The 14,084-nt window shown below is 49.1% G+C and overlaps 2 protein-coding genes across 2 annotated transcripts in view; one reads left to right on the forward strand and one right to left on the reverse strand.

Moving 5' to 3' along the window:
* The window catches only part of DAAM2 (dishevelled associated activator of morphogenesis 2), a 110,806-nt gene extending 107,709 nt beyond the window's left edge, over positions 1 to 3,097 (forward strand). Inside the window, exon 26 of the mRNA XM_049765323.1 lies at positions 235 to 3,097. Within this exon, the coding sequence (XP_049621280.1) occupies positions 235 to 468 (234 nt within the window). The 3' untranslated portion in view covers positions 469 to 3,097. The remainder of the gene's footprint in view (positions 1 to 234) is intronic.
* Positions 3,098 to 4,452: 1,355 nt separating this feature from the next.
* MOCS1 (molybdenum cofactor synthesis 1) overlaps positions 4,453 to 14,084 on the reverse strand; it is a 32,811-nt gene continuing 23,179 nt past the window's right edge. Inside the window, exons 4-10 of the mRNA XM_049765340.1 lie at positions 12,416 to 12,580; positions 11,448 to 11,509; positions 11,039 to 11,150; positions 10,661 to 10,773; positions 10,193 to 10,303; positions 7,958 to 8,078; positions 4,453 to 5,363 (exon numbers count right to left, since the gene is read on the reverse strand). Coding sequence (XP_049621297.1) covers positions 4,498 to 5,363; positions 7,958 to 8,078; positions 10,193 to 10,303; positions 10,661 to 10,773; positions 11,039 to 11,150; positions 11,448 to 11,509; positions 12,416 to 12,580 — 1,550 coding nt within the window. The 3' untranslated portion in view covers positions 4,453 to 4,497. The remainder of the gene's footprint in view (positions 5,364 to 7,957; positions 8,079 to 10,192; positions 10,304 to 10,660; positions 10,774 to 11,038; positions 11,151 to 11,447; positions 11,510 to 12,415; positions 12,581 to 14,084) is intronic.

The following is a 14,084-nucleotide window of genomic DNA, read 5'->3' on the forward strand; positions in this document are numbered from 1 at the left end:
GAGAAGGACTGGGACTGTAGCAGTTGGGGTGTGATTGGGAAAACAGCATGGATGGGTGAGAGACCATTGTCCTCAGGGCCATTTAGGAGGCACAGGATCCTGGGCTGGAGGGATGTATCACTCCCTGTTGGTTCCTGCCTCCACACACCACACTGGTGCGAGGGACTTGGTTTGCACCTGGCCTGGCCGCCTCCCAAGTTGGGGTGCCAGCCTGCCTGGGTTGTTCCCCTGCAGCTGAAGGAGCAGCGGGACAGGGAACGATGGCAGCGGCAGCGGAAGGTGCTGGCAGGCAGTGCGCTGGAGGAGGGTGGCGAGTTCGACGACCTGGTGTCCGCCCTGCGCTCCGGGGAGGTTTTCGACAAGGACTTAAGCAAGCTCAAGCGCAGCCGCAAGCGATCCGGGAGCCAGGCGATAGAAGCCACCCGCGAGCGGGAGCGAGAGCGGGCCATTAACAGGCTAAATTATTGACCAGGGGATTCACCAGGGCTGGAGGGGTGAGGGGAGACACCGGTGATCCTGACATAATTGGTGCTGGGCTGGGAGCCCTGGGCTGGGTCCTGGGCAGACGGGTTGGGGTGGGTGGGGCTACATGTGGCAGGACCAAGCGTCCCCCAGGTACCCGAAGGTGCCCCACTCGCCTCCTCTTCCCCTGCTTCTTTCTGAATCCTGCCCCCCCTGGGGGCCTCTCAGCCTGACATGGTCATTTTCTTGCAAGGCCCCAGAAGAAGGGGTGCTGCTAACCCGCCTCCCCCAAAAGGCACCCACATTTGGACCCTGCGTGATTCCAGATCTAGACCATAATCATTCCCAAGCATGGTCCAGATATAATATACAGTGGGGAGGAAATTAGGTGGCATAGTGGGGTAAAGCTTAGATCCAACATGGGGGGAATCTGGATTTCCATCTCAAGAGGAGATTGAATGGAACATTTATGAGGGGCAGAAGGGCCTTTGATAGAAAAGGAAGAGCAGGACCAAGAGATCAGGACTCTGAGAGCAGTACCTGTTCCTCCTCGCTTGTCGTCTGGCCTTTCTGTCTCTTCTTTCCCTCCTCCATGGTAGGCTCTGTATTCCCATCCTAAGTCCAGAACACTCCCTGAAGCTATGTCTCCCTCTTAGATCTTAGTGAGTCCCCTAAGAGGAAGAGGTCAAGAAAACTCCCACTTACCACACCTTGTGCCTTGGGTGTAGGGTTTCTCTCCTAGAAGACTCCTCCCACATCTCTCACTAAAACAAGACCCTGATCTGGAATGGGGGACAGTATGACCCCCTCAGGTGGGCAGGAGGTATTCCCACAACTCCTCACTAGAGGGCAGCACTTGAATGCGTCATTCTTCCAAGATCTGCCCAATGCCACATTAGGAAAAACCCACATCTTGCCCCAATGTGAGCCTCAGTGACTGCCACTCTGTTCAGCCTGCAAGAGTCCATTTCCAACTTCATTGTGTTCTTTAAGGCTGGCCCTGGGACATCAGTGCCTGAGAGGGCAACAGAGACCAGGGTCCCCTCTCTATCACTGTCATTGATAGGGTGTTCCTTCCTTTGAGGCCTTCATTAGAGATGGTCCAGACCCCAGCAGACCAGAGAAAGTGGGGGCTGGGGGGAAGAGCTTCTAGGATGGAAGGTGTGCTAAGGGCCAAGTGAAAAGCTAAGAAGAGGGTTCCAGATCCCCTTCCTGGTTACTTGATTAGGTTCTTCCTCCAATTTGGGTCCTCTTGACCCCTCTCATCTCCTTGGGGAGGAGGGAAAGAGCCACTTGGAGATAAATCCTGACCCTGGTTAAAGTAGAGAAAGGCCTCCTTGAAGTTTTTGTTTTCACTGTATTCTCCCCAAGCTAGTTGACCTTTATTCTCTGACCCCAGGCCCTAATACCCTCCCACTCCTGCTGTCCTTCCCTTCCTTTCTCCCTCTTCAACCTGGTCCTCTGGCTCAGGGCTATTGCCATTGGACAGACTGGTGGGCTGGGCCCACTTTTCAGCTGTAGCAGATTTCCTAGGGGTGGTTGCAGGGGAGGACTACTGATGAGCCCCGCATGTGTGTTGGTTTGAGGAGTAAAGAATCGGAGCTAGGGCAGGCCTGGCCTGGAGCAGAGAGCCCATCCTGGATCCCAAGTGAGGGCAAGACAAAGAAAGGCTCCTGGAAGAGCAACCACAGAGCTTTGCTGCAACTGTGCCACTCAAGAAGCTGGCACTGGAGGGTGGGGCCTCTAAGGGTTTCTCTCAAATGGGTCAGTCTGGACTGGCAGCGTCGACCTGACTCACTCGGGAAGAGAAAAGCATGGGGTAGGGAAAGGCTCTGGTTTTGTTCCACAGGCTTGTCCAAGCCAAACATCCCCACCCACCTCAAAAGATGCAATACACACGGAAAAGGAACATGGAAGCTGGACAAGATGCGATGGAGCCAAGGAGAGTAGTTTCTTGAACTGTTTACAGAGGACACATGCATTGTTCCAGAGGTCGGGCTTCTCACACACCCCAAAGAATTTTTTCTTCATCCCTATTTATTATTTTCAAGATCTGGCCAGTGGCTCTAGCAACAGCTGCCACTAAGCTAGGTCTCCAATAGTGCCTTGGACCATGAACCCTCATGGCCCCCTCAGCAAAAGGGCTGGTGCCCTGCAGAATGCTGAGCCAGTCCCTGAGATGCACAATGTTTACACCGACAGTATTTGTTCCTAGGTTTTGATTTCCCTATCCATGCCCCATTCCCCTGCCATCTTGAGGCAGATTTCACCAGCTGTTTAATTTCGTGTTCATTGTAAAATTCAGTTAAACTGAAGCAAACTGTCTCTTCTCAGCATCAGCACCAACCCCAACCCTCCCCTGCAATGAAGTAAGGTGTAGTGGGAGAGAACATACTCCAGGTGTGTGTGTGGGGGAAGAGTCCAGGCTAGGGTCTTCCCCCAATTCCCATCAACTAGGCACCCATCTTCACTTCTGCCAAAATGCTTTTCCATCAAGGCCACTCTCCTGTGGTCTCAGACGACAAATTGAGGCACATGTACAAAATCTGTGGTGACCTTTTCACCTGCACCTTTTTTTTTTACAAGAATATATTGTAATACTAAAAAAATATTAAATCCATACCATTCCCACCCAGCCTGCCTGCATATTTGTGCCTTCTTTTTATGGGGGTTGTATTAATGTGGGTTGGGATGCTTGTGTGTGCCCAACCCTCATGCAGGGACAGCCAGCTGACCACAACCACTTGCTACATCTTTGGAATTCTGAAGCCACTTTGGGCTATGAAATCTGACCTTTACTTTTCCTAAGAGTTGGTGTTAAACATTTGCTTGCTGGGGGGCAGATGTCACAAACATGGTGGTGGGAATTGGCACCAATTAAAAGCCCAACCTTGTTAGAGACTCATTAAGTCAAGTGTTTAGAGATGTAAAAACCTAATCATAAGCCCTGATAGCTAGAAGCTGGTGATGAGGCCTTGACATTTTGTACACAAGTTCCCCCCACTCCAGCAGACTATTTTGTGGTGGGGATGGAACCCAGGGTTTTACTTTGTCAGGCAAGTGCTCTCTTGCTTGCCTGTTCTCCCATACCCAGCCTCTGTTCCTGCTGATTTTACAGTAAATTTCTGTATCTCCCACCCCATACCCACCTTCTCCCACAGGGATTGGGGGTATAGCTGGACTAATGTGACCTAATAGATATGCCAGCACCACTCATAGTCTTCCCATGAGGGCCTAGAGATGTGGTTGAGGGGTGAGCATGAAATTCGGAGCAGCTTGGGGCCCTCCACATAGAAACAAACTCTGAAGTTGGCATTGTGACTTTATTTAGTGAGGGTGGAGTCCTCAACTTCCTTCTTTCCCTGATTTGTTCTAGTACAGAGGGGTGTGGGGTAGAGGGTGAGGGTGTGTCTGGCTGATCAGGCACCCTGGGGCACAAGGCCCTGTTGAACAGGAGAGATACTGGAGCAGGGAGAGCCAGCAAGATTGTATAATTGGATAACCTACGGAGATTGCAGGTTTGAGGGGACCAGGTCAGGTATGTGGAGGGGATCACTAACTCCAAATGTGGGATGGAGAAGGGAAAGTTGCAAGGACAAAGCCATTGAAGGAGAGTAGTGCTACATTTGTTATTGCAAGCTGTGCTTTCCTCCTCAAAGTGGGTTCCTCTGCCGAGTGAGCCCTTATTCTCTCCCCAGGGAAGCAGGGGAAGAGAAAACCCACATTGAGAAGTAGAAGTGGTAGGCTGGACTCAGTGAGTGGTTGTGTCCAACAGTCCACAAATAACACAAAGGGACTTTCTGGTTGCTTAATATTGCTCATGGTGACCCCTTGCCATGGCCTTATTGTCCAGGAAAAATGAGGGGCTGGTTGGTTTGCACACAGATGGAAGAACACATGCCAGGTCATTATGACCATCAGGCAGTCAGAGTGGGGCTGGGCTCCTACAAGTGAAGGTGGACAGTGACATAACCGAAGGAACTTGAATTACCACATTCCACCCCTGGACCTGGTGGGCCTTTTGGTGAGGGGGCTCTAAGTTCGATGGAAGTCCCCCCTCTGACCCCCGATCTTGCTAATGAGCTTGATCTCCCCCAATACAATGTCCCTGCTGACAGCTTTGCACATGTCATAGAGGGTGAGGGCGGCCACGGCAGCTGAGGTGAGGGCCTCCATCTCCACACCGGTGGGGCCCTGGGCCCGGCAGGATGCCCGAATCTCTACAGCACAGCGCACACTATCCAGCTCTAGTTGCACCTGGATGTAGCTCAGGGCCACATGGTGGCACAGAGGGATCAGCTGACTGGTCAGTTTGGCTGCCTGCACTCCTGCCAGCTCAGCAACCACCAGGGCATCTCCCTTCTTCAGTTTGTTCTCCTGGACAAGCTTGAAGGCCACAGGTCCCAGAAGGACCACAGCTGAGGCCACAGCCTCCCGCTGTGTGCTGGGCTTACTGCCTACATCAACCATGGCTGCCCGTCCTGCTGCATCCACATGGGTTAGCTGGCCTGATGTTGGCTGGGGTCCTGAGGGGAAATCAGGAGCCTGGCTTCCTGGGCTAAGGCACTCTGGTTTGGCATCTGAGTCTAGGTGAGAACAGTAGTGTCTCTGGGGGGAGTTGGTGCCCAGCAAATGCTGGGCAAAGGGAGAGGCCTGGAGGACCCAGCCTCTCTTCTGCAAAGTCACCATTTGGTTGAAGAAACTGTGTCTAAGACCCTGAACATGAAGGGGGTTCCAGGAAGAAATGCTTGGAATGGGAGGGGTCTGTGAGCCAGTGCCTCCTTTTTGTAAAGTCACCATTTGGTTGGAGAAACTGAGTCTTTGACCCTGTACACAGAAGGGGTTCCAGGAAGAAATGCTCGGCTTGGCTGGTGGGGAATCCTGGAGCATCCAAGAGTATGCTGAAAGGCAAGTGGCAAATAAAATGATAAGTCCTAGAGCAAAGCTGTTTCCCCACTTCTTCCAGCCTCTCCCAACCCCTTCCAGAGTTCTTTCCCAGTAGGGAAAGAGGCATGAAGAGCAAAAAGCATAAGGAAAAAGCAAATGGAGGGGAAGTGACGTGGTTCCCCGAGACACAAGGCTGAAGGCCGTGCTAGCTGTGTGACAGAGGACAATGGCTCCCATTAGTGACCCACTGACCTGGTGGTGGTACAGGTGATAGCAGGTAATCCTAAGCTCCCTTTCCCGCACAACTTTCATATTGTTCAAATTTACTCTTTTCCTTTGGGTCATAACGGGTTGTACTCAGGGCTCAGCCCTGGCCGGGCAGTCAGGGATCTGGCTGTACTTGAGTACTGGCAGTACTTGAGGTGGGTGGGGGAGACCATTTACATTGCTGTGGATCTAATCAGAATTGGCTGTGTGTAAGGCCAGCACCTTATCTCCTAAACTATTTCTCCGGTCTTACCTAACTTTTCTTAAGCCCATGGGGACTCATACCTGAAGTCTGGGCTAAATGATACCCTTCTTGTCCTTTCACTTTCTCAAAGGTCATTTCTACAACTGAAATGACCAAGTACTCATATCTTCATGTTGTAATCCTAGCCTTTACTGAACAAATGCTAAGGACCATATTTCATCTAAACAATGTCTTCCAAGCTTCCTCAAGCAGGTCACAGGTAAAAAGGAGGATTCAAATGGCCTCAAGAATTTCAGGGAACTTGCAGACTCATTACACAATGGGTGGTCAAGGGACCATCAATGCTGGTGCCAGGTGAGAACACTGAATAGCTGGAGAAGCCCAGACCTACCAAATCTCAAATGATGAGACCCCAACTAACTCAAGTGCACATGGTGGCTGAGACGCCTTGCTCCAGCGCTTGATTGTTCAGAAACCACACTTCCTTCTTCTATGTCCTGCAGGTTTTTCATATGCCTTCAGAAGCAAATCTCCCAGGTCCCAGTTTCCCATCAAACTCTCAGTACCCAACCTTGTCAACTAAGTCTTGTCAACCGCTCTACTGGAGGGCTGTCAAGACACCCCCCCTTGTTTGCCATCAAGATGTTAACAAGAATAAGGGCAAAGTCTAATAGAAAGACCACAGAGATGGAAATAAGAGGTAGATAGAGAGAACAAAGTTGTTTTTTTCAACAGGGTACTTTGGGAAGTTGCCTAATTGGGGGGAAGCTGAGTTACAGGGGTTAGGTGGGCAATTTCAGAGTCATTCTATCCTCTTTTCTCTAGGCCACCACTCTGCAGTCACTGAGGGCTTTCCCTCTGGAGAAAAGAATCCCTTGCTATAGTTTTTCTTGCTGCCTTTTCCTAGGAAATAATTTAGGGGCCTAAATCTAGCTATAGTCATGGGATTGAGGTCTCACCTGTTCTAATTTGGGTTGTTGTGGTGGAAGAATCCCTAAAGTTCTTTCTGCCTGAGCTGGTCCCAGGTTTGTAGACCACAGAGGGCTTTGGTGAAAAGGGGTCTTGGAAAAAAAAAGAAAAGGGGTTTTGGTTGGAAGCAGCCTCTGCACATGAGAGGTGAACTATTTGTAGACATGTTGGGCAGCTAAAGAATAAAAGGTCATGAAGATCCTGGCTAAAATAAGGAAGACACATCTGTAACTAACTGCCTGGTAAAGAAGCACATCTCCCAACCCATTGGATGCTAGGGCTCAGAGATAAGCAATGCTGGCTTATTCTATAGAGAGGAAGGGTGATTCTGGAGCTGGGAAAATTCTCCCTAAATTGGAGGACTCCCCAAATCCTGATTTCTGGTTAAAGCAGAGCATTGTTTCTGCAGTGTATATGTTGGTGGCAGTGGTAGTAGTGGTGGGGTGGAGAGGGTTTGTGAACAGTTCAGCAGAGAAGCAGTGAAAGCTGGATGTGGTGAGCAAAGAGAAAGAGAGAATAAAGAAAAATCAGGATAAGATTCAGGATGAAATGCAGGCTCAATTGGGGGTATTTGATGCCCCATTCCCACAGCCTCTCCAAATGACAAGGGTGAGTGGTTACGTACTGATGGATCACCCACCGATGAGGATCATGGGCCGGTTCTTCATCTGGGAAATATTGAACATGCCTGGGGTAAGGGAAAGGTGGGAGGGTGAGGAAATCAAGGAAAAGGGGGAGAGAGGGCAGGGAAAGGACATGTCACTGAAACCAGTGACGGACACTGGGGGGCAGCACATGGACCCCATGTGCACCTGACATGAGCCCCTAGTGCACGACACAAGGTCTCATGGGCAGCATTCAGAGAAGTTCATGAACACCCAGGACTCTGCTCACTTTGAAAAAAAAAACAATGTGGGGGGAGGGGGCAATGGAGGCACCCAACTCCCCCTACCCAGAGAAACTTCCTGAGGGAATCCAGGGTGCCTTCTCCTGGGAAATCACTGCCAACTTCCCGAAAGAAAGGGAACCATTACTGCACCCCAAATCTAAACGTCCTACAGGACTGACAGAGAGTGAGTCCCAGAGGCTTCCTTCGAAGCTTTTTTTGGTCCCTTCACCCCCATCCCATACTGACAATCATCCCTCCACCCAATTTCCCAGTCTCACCTGCATGTTTCTGCTTCTTCCTGCCCACAGCAGCTCCAATGATGCTCAGCAGCTGTTCCTCGGAGGCCCCCGCCCGCAGGTGATCCCTCAGAGATACCTCTGAGTTCCCGAAGAGGCAGACCTGCAGGAGTCACCAGGGGGTTGAAGTTAGTCTGTCTCCCTCCAGCCTGTGCCTTTGCTGCCCAGTTTCTGAGCAGCTATCCCACCATGAGAGCCCCCTGCCCTGGTTAAGTGTCTGGTCTCAGCATCAGGAATACACTTGGAGCAGGACTGAGGGTCTGGCAGAGATGACAGAAGGTGCTAGGTGGGAGGGTTAAAAAGGCTGAAAGAACAGAGACCAACCCAGCCATCCCAATGCCTGAGTTCAGCTCAGTTCATCATTTAGCTTGCTGAATCAACTTCAAAAACCCTCCTCAGTGCCTCTGAAATGACACCTCAACTCTGTCCCGCTCTGGACAATCCAGGCCCTGTCTTTATGAGAATGGATCCTGATGTCACAGCAGTCCCCTTAGGAGAGAAGGACTCTCTCTTCCACAGCCATGTCCTCTTTCCAGAACCTACTCCAGTGTGGACCTCAAAGTGGGAATGCACAGTAGCAGGCAGTGGGGAAGGCAACCTGAGGGCACTTGAACTTGACTCAATACCCTTTTCAAGATTCTAAGAAGTGGGGTATTCTGGGGGGCTTAGGTAAGGTCCCAAAGTGTGAGAAACCCACTACCCTCCCACAGAATCTTAAGAAATGCTAATAGGAGCCACTTGGTACAGGATGCTGCCACCACAAGACAGAGAAGGCTGTGGGAGAATCCCTGGGCAGAGGATATCTGGGAGGTGGCTGGAAAGAAACATAAACATGTCTCCAGTTGTCATATGCTGTTTCAGCTCCTGCCTGCCTCAGCATCTTCTCCACCCTTCTCCTTCCAGGAGGCCCTCCCATAGTTTCTGTTTATCCAAGGCCTGGCTAATAGGAGATGAAGGTTGAGGGTGGGAAGGATGAAAGGAGGGATGCTTCCTGAGAAGTCTAGGCTGTTTTTGCTATGCATTCATTGGGCTACAGATCTCTCCAGGCCTCAGGGCCATGATTCCTCTCTGTTGGAATAATTGGTGTCTGCTGTCTTGAGTATCTCAATGTGCCCCCTACAAGTCCCATGCACCCCACCCTAAAATAATCTTTTCAGAGGCCATTGTTCCATTGTTGACTAGAACCCAGCATCTATCAGTGAAAGATGCTAAAACCAGGACCCGAGCTGATCCCTGGTTGCCAGACCCCTGAGCAGTGGCTAAGGAAAAGACATGAAGCAGCTATCCCAATTCACTGTCAATCTCTCTTTTCCCCCATTTCTAGCAGTCTGCCCTGCCACCCTTCTTCGCCCTACACACACACACACACACACACACACACACACACACACACACACACACACACACACACACACACACACACACCTTTACTCTTCCTGTATGTCCCCTCCCTTCACCATTCCAGACCTGGAAGCCTGGCTGAATCTACCCAACCCTCCTACTTCCAAATTCTACCTGATAGTTATTCTGCACAATGGGGAGTTGTGTGTGTCCCTATTCAGAAACTCAGTCTGGAGTTCTGCTGTTAACACACACTGTACCTTATCACTGAGCATTCTGCCCCAAACAATGAAGCCTTTCCCATTTCTGCCTTTATCATGCCTTCACCAGATTAGAGTGAATCCCAGAGATGCAGCCTCCCCATACTTCCTTCTGACCCTGCACTTTCAACAGGGCTCATTGAGTGGGTTCCCAGTAATCTACCCAGGTCCTCCCCCCCCAGATGGCCTAATGAACCAATCAAAGTCATAGCTATCATATTAGATCTTGTTTGTTTGGTCTTAACCATGGGCTCTTATACTCTAGAATAGGTCAGTCTGCCTGTGTCCCCACCAATTTTGACAGTTCCGGACATGTTTATTAGATAGAGCTGAAGCTCTCAACCCCCTACCCCCACCTGGTAGGGGTTTCATCCCACTTTTTCCCCTTTGTAATAACAAGGCCAGGAAAATGGCTCTTAATTATTCATGGCTCAAGAAGGAAATAATTGGGGTGACTGTGGCATGGGGTAGTGAATCACTCTTATTGATTACCCATAATTCCCCCCAAATCTGATACTCTGTCACCAATCACCCCATGTGTTCTGCCTGTCTCTCCTCTGATCAAAGGGCATGGCAGGATAGGAAAATTGAAGCCAAAGTGAGAGGTGACATTCACCTTGAGGTTCCCGTCAGCGGTGATTCGCAGCCGGTTGCAGGTCCCGCAGAAATGCTCAGACATGGACGTGATGAAGCTCACTTGGCCTCGGAAGCCTGGGATTTTAAAGGCCTGTGGTGTGGAGGATGAAAAGTATCAGTCCCCTGTGGAAGGAGAGCACCCACGCTTTCAGATGGCAGCAGTGCCTGTAGAAGATGGCCTGAGTGAACACTGAGATGGCACCCTTGTGCCTGAGTGGCTCTGGCTGATGATAAATCCCCATGGAGAGCAAGATGCAAGAAGGCTGAAAGAGAGGGGTTGCATTCCCAGGGCCAGCACTCTCAGCAATATACTATGGTAGGCTCATGGACTCCCCGCCCATGGAGACAGGCTAGAGTGCTGGCCCCACAGGATTAACTGTATTCAGTATACTGTATACAAGATTTACTGTATCAAGATGATATGTCATCCTTCCACTGTGCCACCCACCTTGGCAGTGCTGGATTCCTCCTCGGGCAGCTTCTCCAGCTCTGGCCACCGCTGACGAATTGTGTCCAGCATCTCCTTGTAGCTGACCATCTTCTTGAAGTTCCACTTGTTGCCTGAGTTGGGGTGGGAGCACCTGAGTTACAGAAAAGCTAGAATCTGGGTCTACAGGTGGCTTCTGCCACCTAGTCCAGGAACATGGTTGAAACAATTCATACTCATGCTTGATTCTAAGAGGTGCCTCTACCACCCCAGTCCTAATACACTCCCTCCCCTCCACACATGCCACAAATCTCAGAGATTGGCCATGGGTTCTGAGTGGTTCACAGATGAAGCTGTGCCAATTACCACACCCCAGCACACTGGCTGTGTGCCACTGACCGTCAAAGGGCATATACTCTATGAAGCGCACATCCAGGGGGAGTCCCTCAGTCAAGGCCACGAAGTCCAGAAGCTCATCCTCATTCAGGCCTCGCATCACCACACAGTTTACCTGGTTAAGGGCGCAAGGACACTGAAATTATGAAGGCTGTTACCCATATCTTCTTGCAAGGATAACCTTGGGGTCCTGATACCAGGCTAGGTTCTCCACTAGGGATCACAAACTTTGCCTCTACCCAGATCCCAGTTCTCCTTATTTTGGACAATCCCATGGGGTCCTTGAATTTTTCCCCTGCCCAATGGTGGGGAGTGGTTCCATATCTACCCAGATAAAGCAGGGTGATGTGGGGATTGGAAGCAGACAGTGGCAGGGTAGGGTGGGAAATGGGGCAGCATGTCATGGCCTCACCTTTACGGGGTTGTAGCCCAGCTCAATGGCCTTGTGGATGCCCTCCATGACCTTGTGGAAGCCTGTGGGGAGACAGGAACTGGATCCACACATCCTTCTTCCCCTAGACCCTTACATCTGAGGAAAATGCCACAGCTATCCTGACCTGAAACTGAGAGACTCTGAGACAATATTTGAAGCTATACTTGCCCAGAGACAAAATTGAAACTATTATAGAGTGAATAGATTCATAATTATCAGAAAAAAGTTATTTAGTTATTCAGAGCTATCAGATTTATCAAGAACGAGTAGATCCAGAATATGATGACAGTATAATTGAGGGGGGTTGAATAACTAAAATAAAAAAATGGAACCATTCATGCAGGGAAACTATTTTTGCATAGTTTGGGGTCTATGGTTCAGATAGGTCTATGGTTAAGTCACTGGACTGATTGAAAATGCTACCTGAAAGTTCTCTCAGTGGCTCTCAGACTGTCATAAAGGTGTGAATGCTAGATCTGGCCAAGTGAGGGTAGAGATTAGTGTTGGAATATTATATTCCTAAGACTCAACTATCATTAACTTTGTAAATCATTGTTATTTAATTACATTAAAAAAAGAACAATCTAGTTTTATCCTTTGTGAGGCTTTCCTAAATCATCCTAATTTGCCAGGGTATGTCTTGGATAAGAAACAAGAAAGTCTATGATTTGGCAACACTTAGTCCTATATAATACAGAGGCAGGCAGGTCACCATAGCTCAGATCAATAATCCCCAAGCAGAGATGGCACTGATGGAGGTCATTGTATGGTCCTCCCAGCAAGTAGCTACATGGAGATGAAGGAACTCTGGATAGGGTGAGGGAAAGGTAGAGCTCACTTACAGCCTGGACACAGGCTAGCACCTGCCAAGTAAAAGTGACCCAGCTCTGGGACCCTGGGACAGGCACCCTCTCCATCATGTCTCCCTTTGTGCTGCACCTGGTTACCTTTCCTACGAACGATGAACTCAAACTTGGCTGGTACCAGAGTATCCAGGCTGATGTTGATGGCAGTGAGACCTGCTTTCTGGAGCTGAGGCAGCAGCCGGGCCAGATTGATGCCATTGGTGGTGACGCCGATGGTACGAAGCCCTTTCAGCTGATGCAGTTGGGCTGCCAAGAAAGAAGTGAAGTTAGTTGCTCATTCACAGGGAAGCAAAAGCAGGGGTCAGGTTAGAGGAGAAACTCAACTGAGACAGATGAAAACAGGACTCTCACTAGACCTCCATGAACAACATAGTTCAGTCAGAAGTACAGCAATAAAGAAAATTGGGGCTAGAGAAATAGTACAGTGGGTAGAGCAACTTGCATTGCACACAGTGAACCTGAGTTTAATCCCTGGTAGGATTAAAATTAAAGCACTGCCAGGAAATTCCTAAATGTAACACCATGAGTAACTTCTACACATCACAAGAGTATTTTTCCTCCCCACTGCCCCTGCAACACATACTAAAACAAGATTAAAAGCAATCATGTACTCATTAGTTGTTAAAATTCAACAGCCTGCTCCAACCTAGAAGCTCTGCTCAGGGCATTGCCCAGACCTATTGAGGCAAGATCAGAATGACTAACCGTGTTTCAATCATAGGAACAGGGAATCTAGGTGAAGAGAAAGTACATAAAGTCACAGAGCTTGTGAGAGACGAACCAAATTTCAAATCTTCATGTACTTGACTTTTAATAGTCAACTCATAAGGCACTTGGAAAGAGAAAAAGAAGGTACTGAGACTACACACCAGAAGTCATTTAGAAATCACAATCACTAATGAACACACAATAACTCAACAGCAACAAAACTTTCAAGGTCCAGAAAAAGGGCAAACAGGACAAAAACATTATATACAGGATCAGGTGTATCAATGCTCAATGTGCACACAAGAGCAGGTTCTGGATAAAGAGAAGGTGAAGGTGTGCCCTCAGTTTAGTCATGTTTAGGACCCATGTTAGAGGATGCCTGGCTGGGGTTGGAGCTGAGAGGAGCTGGACAAGCTTCCCATCCATTCCTATGCAGACAAAAAGGTGGCAGAACCTTCTACCCATAGGCTAGAGCCCTCAGAGACACATTCAAGAGAGCTTATGGGAAGGTTGGGATAGGTAAGAACTCTGAATACTAATACTAATACTTAGAAGACAAAGGAGCCCTGGAAGTCAGCTGAATATTACATTGTTCTCCAGCACCTTGGCAACAACCAACAGAATCAGAAACATCCAGATCAACCAAACTCAGGAGCAGAGAATTCCAGAATTCACTGACATGTCAGGAGAGGCTGCATGAGAAAAAGCTTCATGGCAGGATTAAAAGATTACAAGAAGAGGAAGTCACAAAGATAATGGAAGATGATCTTTTGAAAATTCACAGTTAATATCATCACAAAGAGAAAAGACAAAGATCTGACTATACCTCTTGAAAAAATATCATAGTAAAATAGAAAAGATACAAGCAGGTAGATAAAGCACAAAAGATGCGTGAAAAGCTGAGGAAAAAGTGAGAAGTGGAGTAAGAGACGCTCCTGGAGCTATATACCAAGTTAGATGGACAGAACAAGGCTGAGAAAATACCTCACTTTTCACGTTTCAGTGCAGCTAAATCTAGAGAAAATAGCCTGTCCCACAGTGG

This window comes from Suncus etruscus, chromosome 18 (genome assembly GCF_024139225.1).
Source record: "Suncus etruscus isolate mSunEtr1 chromosome 18, mSunEtr1.pri.cur, whole genome shotgun sequence".
Taxonomy (NCBI): Eukaryota; Metazoa; Chordata; class Mammalia; order Eulipotyphla; family Soricidae; genus Suncus; species Suncus etruscus.